The following is a 10,410-nucleotide window of genomic DNA, read 5'->3' as shown; positions in this document are numbered from 1 at the left end:
CCTCTCTCCACTTTTTTCTATGCCCACATCTCTTCTCTCTCTTTATCTATCTTTTCCATCGCCCACATCTCTTTTCTATACTCTCCCCTCATCTCCTCTCTCTACTTTTTTCTATGGCTCACATGTCTTCTCTCTCTTTATCTATCTTTTCGATCGCCCACATCTCTTTTCTCTACTCTCACCTCATCTTCTCTCTCCACTTTTTTCTGTGACTCACATTTCCTCTCTCTCTTTCAATATTTCACACATGGGTGCAGTAGGAAAAACAAAATTTTCCCGCCTATAATATCATAGAAAAAAGTCAATTTGAGAAAAGATGAAATTGATTTATTAAAAACTGTCCAGAGGCTTAAAACGACAATTATATAAAAATAGAAGAAATAATTAATTAAATTTCTAATAATTTAATTAAATATTGTACTAATGTTTATAATAGAATATTATAATTAATTAAATAATCATTTAACTATAATGTAATGATATATTTAGAACTTGATAATTGAATTAAATAACTAAATATTATATTATTATTATTCAACCAAATATACTATTTTATTAAAAAATAATTTTTTTAATAACATTAAAACACTTTTAATTGGTCTTAATTCCAACTATACACTTAATTAATCAAAACTTTAATATTAATATATTATAATTTATTAAATTTTTTTATATGATATAATTTAAATATAATAAGAATAATTGTATATTTATTTAATTAGGCTATTGTAAAAATTTAACTTTTTCCATTTAAAATTTTTTTATTTGTAAAATTACAATAAACCTCTCGCTTCACAAATATTTATTTCAGCCCAAGTTCCAAAACAAAGTACCCGCTGCAGCTTTTGGTTCCGGTTTCGGTTCCTCCACATGTAGGAATCGAATCTGGAACCACACAGTGTCTGATTTCTATTCTACTCGTAGGTTCCGATTCTACCTGCTACCCGTGCTCACCCCTAAAATTTTTTTGTTCTCTTTTGTGATATGCTTGTAGAAATTCAACAATGTCAACTTACAATTGATTTCAATCATTCATCTAGTCAGGATGAATTCTCATACTGAGTTCCCACGGGCCACAGCATTAGAGGAAATTTGGATGATAAATTTTTATGTTTTCAGGTGGTAATATTTGTCGAGAAGTTTCTCTGAGTATTCTCCAAATGTAAGAGATCCATTTGAATTTGATGATATCACCTGAAAATTAAACGGAAAGAAAGTCGATTAAGTTACCATTATACTCAACCAATTGCATATGAAAAAAATTAACTTCTTGACGGATCCCTTATTCGATATAATATGTAAGTTGATCATGCTAGACAATTGACAATGTTTTCTAATAATCCACTAAAATGCATGTTGTGAATTTAATCAGACGAGATGAATCAAGCCATACTTTTTCAGTTTTTCTTTCCCCTTTTAGTGATTTGAAAATTTTATACTTTTCACTGTGTTCTATTCAGTTCCAGCTTTTGAAAGAGTCAGCCTCAGAAGCATATCTTAAAGCAAAAACCCCAAACAGATTGTCACATCACTTTCGACTCTTTTTTACTACATAATTTGCAGCTGGAAAATTTCAGCATATGTTTTCACACTGTGTCCATAACTGGTGCCCGAAAATCATCACAGGATAGGATTTTATATTAGATACCTCTTTATGAATGTGTACCTCCTCAGGAAAGTTAAGCTTTTCGTCCCTAAAAAAAGACGAAAGGAATTCCATAAACTAGTATAACAACATTGCGGCTAAAGCTATATAGATTTGTTCAGATAAATTTGTCTACAAAAAGTAACTAATCTCTGTACAGAAATATACCAGTCTGGTTGCATAAATAATGCAAATGTGGATCTGTCAACACCAGAAGCATCCCTTCCATTTGGTGCCTGATAGACCACAGGAATAACAGACGTTAGCATGGTAAATTTGGCATTACAAACTAAAGGAAAAATAAAAGAGATCAAAACAAAATTTAGACACATAAGCACCTAGTCACTTGTTTATCACAGTATACAAAGACAAGGCCCAGCCATCAACTCACTAAGAAAGAAGGCCTTGTCAATGGTTAGATAACAGAACTCCCTCAGTACAACAAAGGCTTAATATTTGACCTTAGGAAAGTATAAATTTATTAGAAAGACAACAAGGGGGTAGCCCCTTGTACATGGGGTGTATAACTAAGTGTAAGAACATGAAGATATTGTTTCCATAGAAGTTAAGACAGGAAATACTTAATTTAATCTAAATGATACAAACTGTGTATCTTGGAAACTCAAATCCGTCTAAACCCATTTTGTACTTTTTTAGACATAAATAAAAAGTCTAAAAGCTGAAGCACCTATCCATTGCAAAGAACCTAAGTTCAATAACTTGTACATGGAGTAGCAACTAGCCAACTCGAACCTTTGTTGTCTTAGTTCAAGTTAGAATTAACTTCATGAAATATCTAAAAATAGCAATGGCACCCTTGTAATAAATTTCTTTTGATGAGCCTCACATACTATCTAAGAAATAAAATCCAGATCGAGATAAACCTCAGAACAAAAACCCAGAAAACATTATTTGAGTAAATTCTATGATTAGTATTATACATGGCATATTTTGATGAACTTTTGCCAGTCTTCCAAACACATAAAAAAGATGATTATAGAACGTACCCGGACACAATGAGGTGTTGCACAGAGAAAACCTCTTGACAGTATTTCAGTTGTCTCACCAATTTGGTATGCTATCTCATCTTCTCCATAGACAACCTTATGTTAAAACAGGAAACAAGTTACAAGGTAACAAATCTATCCTTTTATATGACACATGGTAGTCAGTAATGTGAATTCAGTTACTGAAAATGCAGTTTTCAATCCATTTATTAGGCAGACATTCATAATACAAATTCTTTGCAATGAAGTTTGTTTCTTATCAGAAAGATTTTTGTCTTTTTACTATCCAATGAAGAACCCTTTGAAACAAGCCCTTAGGATTGTCAATTATCATGATTGAATATATGCACTGCTGGATATCATGATCAAGAATATATACTTTGACAATTTGATCAGTCCGTGTTCTTATATAGAGGCCAGCAGCATTATCAGGACAAGGTAATACAATACCATCTCTTGTAAACATACCACAGGTCAGACCTACATATTGGATTCAAGAAAAAGTTAGATACAAAAACAACTAAAAAAATGTGTCACAAGATCGAGAATGGCAAGCTCTTCTTTGAAATCCATATAATATTTAACTTCACAAAAACTGTTACCTTAAATTAAGCCAATAAAAGTTGCAGGTATAAGGGAATCAATATATTTATGCAGTCTAAAATATAAACTGCAGCATCATTATAAAAAAAATTGAACTATAGTAAACTATTAAGGTTTATGAGTTGCAATAGTGTGGTTGGTAAAAACTATTGATTATTGGTACAGTGTAGTGAGTTAGACCTAATGATTCAACAAATAAAAAAATATAAATGAGCTAGCTATGAACTAATGTTCTGGCAAGAAAGAATGATAAAATTAGGTGAGAATAAAAACCAATCACCTGTCAATGAGCCATGGTCTGTATGCCACCCACACCAAGATGACATCGAGTCACCATCTTGGACATGATTGCTGCAAGTCATAGCCTACTAGTTATAAGATCATTTATGGAAGCCCATATTAATTATTCAGTGAACAAATACAACAATAATGCACTGCAACTTAAGGATACTTTGTTTTTGTTTATTTCCCCACTGGTACATTTTCACAAAAAGAGTTTTCTTAAATCAACAATCTTATCCACCACAAAAAGCTACAATGAAAGTGTAGGAACTCGCATAAACCATGACTGCTGACAAGGCCGAAAAGTCATGGCTGAAGAGATAAAAATGGAAGAACTGCCTCATCTCAGCAACAGAGTATGTGGCATATCATGTAACCAAAAGATGATTGCTCATTCATCAAATTACATTAATAGAAACAAAACATAGAAATCCTTAAATCTAGTTCTAGCCATGAATTCCCCAGTTAGTGGTTTACATCTCATACTTCCCCAAATTAGTTGATGGAATATCAGAGCTTAAGCTAGAAACTGAAGTAATAACAATGAGTAAAAGCAATTAAGAAATCTAAAAAGTTTGCCAATACTATGCCTCATTTCTTCCCTGGTTGGGAGCATATAAAATTGCCTTCAGATGACAATGCCAATCAAGAAAGTGGCACCGAATGCAACATCTTACGAATATGTACTTGCATGGTACTAATATATTTATTGACATCCAAGCATTATAACTTATTAGTCATCTCTTGGTTGTGACTAGATTCAGAGATAAAGCTTCATTTAGAAGCAAACCAACATTTCATAAAATGAATTTGTTGTCATTTTAATGAAATCATGCATTACAGAGATAATTAAAAGCAACACCATAATGTTAAATGCTGATCCTATAATTTCAATTTGACGACATAATTGATCTAAATATTTATGTACCTGTAAGATTGCCATGACTTGAAAAAATATTTTGAGGTTTGCAAGCAATACACACACACACACACATATCATTAGACTGCAATGGCTTGATGATTATATATGAGTGTCACAATTTAAGTCAAATAAGTTACTATATCCTAAACTTATATATCTATTTTAGCTATGGAAAACAGTGATGAGAAAAACAAAATGGATACCTCTCTTGTGCTGGAAAGTAATAAAGCAGACGGCCTTTGTGACATCGAGAGCGAAGAAGTATTTGCTCAAGGCCTTCATCCACATGCATTTTCATTCCTTTAGACACTGATCAAGTGATTATCCAAAACTAAGGTCAATGGATGCCAAAATAGCTATTCAAATTAGAAAACTAGGTCGTATTCTTAAAAGAGAACATTATGGAAAAACAGAAACAAAAGCAACAAGAAGGCCACAGCTGGCAGTTATTCAATTAGGGCCAAGCCTACCAAGGTTCATACATGATGGTTGATTCAGGCCTGAGATCAGCATGGCTCAACCTGAAATGTGACTGATCCTAGTTTTTAAAGCCTAAAAGCAGTTCCATGCAGCCATATTAGCATATATATTATCATCTTATACTGATAGATAAGAGTATAGATAGTACAAAAGGTTTCATTTGTGATATTATAAGCATTAAACTAAGAAAATTATAAATCTTTTCGGACGAAAATTTAATTAAAAACAAAGAAGCCAAAGTAACAAGAAGGCCACACTTGGCTATGTGTCCAATTGGTTTCAGCGCAGCACAGTTTTCAGGCCTGATAAAAGCAAACTTTCAAATCTAATATGAGACAGCCCTGGAACTTCTAATCTCAATAGAAGATCTATTAAGCCATATAAACATATATTATTATCACATAACAAGAAGTGTAAAAAACTAGAATTATTAGCTTCTTAGGTATGAAACACATCTCCCAGAATCTAGTTATTTGAAACTCTCACAAAATCAAGGGCATAAACCATATATGCACATACTCAACTTGTCCTATAAAATATCTAAATTAGAGTCAGGAAAAGACAATAATCATTGATAACCTCCATATATAAAAGCCACAATTTCAAGCAAGGGAGATTTACCATATCGATCACAATGAAATGCCACCCTCAGTCCAACATCTAGGATCAGCTTTCCAAGACTTTTGAAAGCTAAAAAGAAAAAAATTAAAATTCAGTAGGCAGATAAAATAGTTATGAGGCACACTGAAAAGCCAAATAACCAACCCAAGAAATATAAGAACTGGTATACAAGGAACAAAAATTCACTCCCTTTCATAACATCTTGTTCATAAATATGGCAAAGATTCATACCAAAAAAGATTATTTTAGAAATATGTCGTATAGAAGAAAAATAATTCCACCGATGCCAGCCACAAACATCAGCTACTTCAGCAGTGCACACATGCACGCATATACACAACAATAAACACAAAGAAATCATAAATTAATACATAATATAACAAAACTTACAAATAGATCGCAAGCAGAGAAACCAATAGACATCACATACAAATATTCCACAAACAAGCATATGATTCTGGACAGATTACGACTTCCTTTAATGTCAAGATGCTCCATATGGTTGTAGCATAATGAAAATCTAATGTAAATTATAATTTAAGATTAAGCCTTAGTACAGTGGTTACGGATTGGTAATATAGCTTGCAAGACTGCATCCCAAAGACTCAAATAAAAGCTTTCAATAAAGAATCCTAAAATCATGTTAGGAAGGTCTGAAAAAAAAAAAAAACAAAAAATTTACCACACAAGATAATAACCAGTTTGCAGAAAAAATTCGTCACTATTTGAAGCTGAGAAAATTATGCAGTAAACATTTGTGAACATACCCACTTCAAGTTCGGGCAATGCACTATCAGGCCATATATTTGAACCGCAATAGGAGGGATACCTAAAAGACAGAGCATGGGTAATAAATAGAGCAATTAAGCACAGTCATATTTTCTGTATCCGATCTGCATATGACAAAGAGACATAAGTCTATTACATCTTAATGGAAGATTTAGTGGATCAATTTAATAAAATTATAGGGTAAATTTATCATATTAGAGATAGATATCCACCCATTCTTATTCCTACTTTATCCGCACTTTCACAATCTTTTTGCTCAGACACAAAATCTACAATAACACCTCGGAAGATGAGAAAATGGAAGCAGCACTAGAAGTCTTTCCTAATACATTTACCGTTGTATCAAAGATGGCTCGGTTGTAGGTACATCCAATACTGGATTTGCATAGAAGGAACCCTTCAACATGTCTGTGCAACAAAGACAGGAATAGAATTAAAAAAGAAAAAAAATTCTGCACTAACACAACAACAGTAATCACTAAATCTACCTCATACTATGTCATAAACATTCTGAAAAACCATCTTAATACCACCATCAGAAGGTTCCCAGTATTTCTAATAAAAAAAACTCATATAACATTAAATATAATGAAGTTTCCAACACTTTCGTCATTCCCCTAGAGAATAAATTTATCATATTTGACTTAAGCTGTTGGAATAGTTCTTAAAAATTAAAAATTGAAATACCTACCGGGCTTTCCAGATTCAAGCTTCTCTTTCCCATGACTCCATCCAAAATTATACCTATAGGCAACAGTGGGTACAAAGCATAAAATAACATTATGGATCTTCCAAAATATTTGTCAAGAAAAGCTATAATAAACGCTGAAATCAGCTAAAAAATACTGCAAAAATTCACTTAATTTTATTATTTTCTGAGAAGTGTCAAACATTATCAGGAATTAACTGAAGCTAGAGGCACAGACTGAAATTTGAAAATCTAGCCGAACAGTTACAGAAAAGAATAAAGCAGCATAGTGTTTACACCTCCATATTTGTGCCATAGTTAGCCCCTCAGTAGATATGTAACAATCCATATAGTAAAAATGACATTGAGATATTAAAAAAAAAACAACACTGGTTCTTGAGCTTTGGTAGTAGTTGACTCAATATAGAGAGAAATCTCATCCAGTCAACTGTCAACAGTCTAAATATATGGAAATCAGAAGAGAGATAACAACATCATTACCTACTATGATGATCTTCAAGATCCTTCTTCACCTCTTCAGGCAGACTTGCTAATCTGATAAAATAGAATATTGTGAGAAATTTAAATTAAAAAAATACTTCCTAAAAAAATACATCAGTAGATTCAGTACTTCCTAAAGCTTAAACATAACAGCAAGCTTGAGATGGATATTGAAAAACTAATTTGAATCTTGTACCTTGGTGCAAGATGCAGAAGATTCTGACGCAATGAAGAAAACCCTGGAACCTACAAGGATCAAACATTGAAATTCAGAAAAGTAATCACAAGCATATTAAAAACAACGAAAAAATAATTTTAGAAGTATGAAAAAAAAAAAAATAAAAAAAAAATAACTAGTTCTCAAAATTTCAGATATAAGAGCCCATGCTAGATACATGAATTAAATTGAAAAGGAGACACTTTAAATTACAGACGAAAAACATTAACTTGAAGCATTTGTTGAAGGCCCTGCCATGTACTTCAGGTTATACTTATATGATCATGTCCCAAAACAATACTCATTATACAGTATAATAACATTATTGCACACAGATACTATAGAGAAAAACTGAATTCATACATCTGTAACGGAGAGAATTCCAAGCCCGTCTGGTCCAAACCCTTGTTCAATTTTCATCGACAAGTCAGCGTTCTTGTCCTGTTTCAGTCGACTCCAGAAAAAATCAGAACTTTCCAGACACTTGTATTTACACTAAACCACATATGATTGAAGTTAAAAACAGAGGTTGGGAGAGGAACTTGCCTTGAGCTCCGAGTAAGAAATGGTGACGGTTCTGAGAGTAGGAACATCGCTCTCGGTCGAACAAGACATCTTCTGGCACGTTATCCGGCTCCAGCTGGAAAGACTTCGATTGAAGCGCACCGGGGAATGAGAACTCCCGGGAACGATAATGAATTGAGAAGTAATGCTAGTTTTATACGGAAAGCAAGCCATGCGTGATTGTCAATTCAAAATGAGAAGGAATAAAAGAATACAGTATTCTTTTGGCTCTACGCGGGTTTTGTGAATCTTTATTAGATAGTTTGATTTGAAATATGCGTTTGGTTTAAGTTACAGAAAAAAGAAAAGCAAAAAATATATTGAAATTATTCTTCTCAGTTATTAGTTGTGTTAGTTTTTATTTTTTGATTTATATTATATAATGTAAAACTAGTGTGTTAATTTGCTTGTAAATAATTGACTTACACTTAACCCCTTTTATCAAATATCAATGTTCAGTATACCATTCAATTTATTCGTGATGTAGGTATAATTTCCCTTTTCCTTTTAATATGTAATTTGAAGCATGTTTTATTTTTCACAAGAAACTCTTGAAGGCAAAGGGCATATCATTTTAATAATTACAGTAATATTATATTTTTATTATATGAAATTTATTATAAAAATTAAGAAAATAGACGAGACATTTTACTTATATAAATACCAATATCATTTTAATTAATTTATTAGTTTATAAATGACTTCATGTGCATTTCATGGATATCATCACTATATAGCTGCAGGTATAATAGATATTGATATTTATATGAAAATCATTATTATTGTGTGTTTGTTTAGTTATTTAGAGTCGTATTTTTTTAATATTATTGGTAGGTAGAGTTGGGTGATTATTACGAGGTATAATTTAAAAATTAACAAAAAAAATCTCATAAGTTTGCTAATTTAACTAAACACCCAAATATATAATTTTGTTGTAAAGTAGCAAAAACATCCATACCCACCCATAGTTGCCAGATTTCTGCCATCATCGCCAGAATCTGGCATTACGATGCATGACCTGCCAGATATGACCGTTTGTGTGCTGATCTGGCCTTTTTCGGCTAGATTTGGCCGGAAAAGACTAGATTGATGCATTACCGGTTATTTACGACCGATAGTGTGCCATTGTGACAAATTCCGATCACCACTGACGGTGGTTGCCAGAATCTGGCAACTATGGGTAGGTGTGGCTGTTTTTGTCAATTTATAAATTTTTTTTGTTAGGGGTGTTTTTGTCAATTAACAAACTTAGGAGGATTAAAAAAGTTTGTTAATTTAGAATATGATTTTGAAAATAGAGAAACAAACGTGCATTTGTATTTGGAATAAGGACATAATAGTGGTGAAATATTGTAACAAACGAAGTTCAAATTGCCAAAAACAAAGATTTTTGCATGAGTTGAAATGATCCAAACGAACATGATATAATTGTCCTAGTGCAACCTTGAGAAATGAAGGATATATTAATAATATTGTATGCCTTTATGTGTTCATGAGAAAATTAGTATTTGGTTTTGCCAATTGGGATAGAATATGTCGATGACATGAATTTAATTAATTAGAACTCTTAAATAGTTCACAAAGACTATTAAGTACTTGAAGAAAAAGATTTTAAAATGAAGGATCTACATAAAACATGACATCATCTCAGCTTACAAATCGAGCATTGTTTAGATAGAATAATTAGATCATCAATTAGCTTATTATAAAAAGATCATGAAGGTTTTAATATGGTTAAAGCTCATCCCTTGAGTTCCTAAACATTCGGTCTCTTGATCCATAGAAGGAATTATATCGTCCTAAAAATGATGATGAAAAGATACTTGATTTTGAAATACTATCTTAATACAATAGATGTTTTGTTATACTTATTATAGTATACTAGATTGAACATAACTTTTTTAGTCAATGAACTGATGCTGAGTACCTCTCTAAACTCCAACAAAACCCGATAGCAAACGAGATGTTATGTCTAAAAAATCACGCCTATGTCAGCTCATTTAATGTGTTCTTGTATCAGTTGTCAAGCCCATATCTCCAAAGATATTCTCACCAACTTTATTTCAAAGAGATGAATGGACGAGAGCCTTC

General features: G+C 32.2%; 1 protein-coding gene across 1 annotated transcript; it reads right to left on the bottom strand.

Annotated features, from left to right (window-relative positions):
- Positions 1-785: 785 nt before the first annotated feature.
- Positions 786-8,547, bottom strand: LOC116114774. Its single transcript, XM_031400910.1, has 15 exons — positions 8,302-8,547; positions 8,119-8,196; positions 7,735-7,784; positions 7,539-7,592; positions 7,041-7,093; positions 6,685-6,757; positions 6,328-6,389; positions 5,561-5,629; positions 4,663-4,768; positions 3,536-3,606; positions 3,032-3,132; positions 2,653-2,748; positions 1,814-1,881; positions 1,649-1,694; positions 786-1,194 (listed from the first exon to the last, which is right to left on the bottom strand). The coding sequence occupies exons 1-15, from the start codon at positions 8,491-8,493 to the stop codon at positions 1,108-1,110; spliced, it is 1,206 nt and encodes a 401-aa protein (XP_031256770.1). The 5' UTR covers positions 8,494-8,547; the 3' UTR covers positions 786-1,107.
- Between the last annotated feature and the right edge of the window lie 1,863 nt (positions 8,548-10,410).

Source organism: Pistacia vera, unplaced genomic scaffold (assembly GCF_008641045.1).
Source record: "Pistacia vera cultivar Batoury unplaced genomic scaffold, PisVer_v2 Contig723, whole genome shotgun sequence".
Classification (NCBI taxonomy): Eukaryota; Viridiplantae; Streptophyta; class Magnoliopsida; order Sapindales; family Anacardiaceae; genus Pistacia; species Pistacia vera.
Note: the sequence above shows the minus strand (reverse complement) of the source record. Positions and strands in the feature narration are given on the sequence as shown.

What these genes read in the sequence shown, in the direction of transcription:
- LOC116114774 (XM_031400910.1), bottom strand. Translation starts at nt 8,493, where the DNA reads ATGGCTTGCTTTCCGTATAAAACTAGCATTACTTCTCAATTCATTATC. An exon ending in TACTTTCCAGCACAAGAGAG is followed by an intron (nt 3,607 to 4,662) that starts GTATCCATTTTG and finishes TATGACTTGCAG; the next exon opens with CAATCATGTCCAAGATGGTG. An exon ending in CAACACCTCATTGTGTCCGG is followed by an intron (nt 1,882 to 2,652) that starts GTACGTTCTATA and finishes GTGGTCTATCAG; the next exon opens with GCACCAAATGGAAGGGATGC.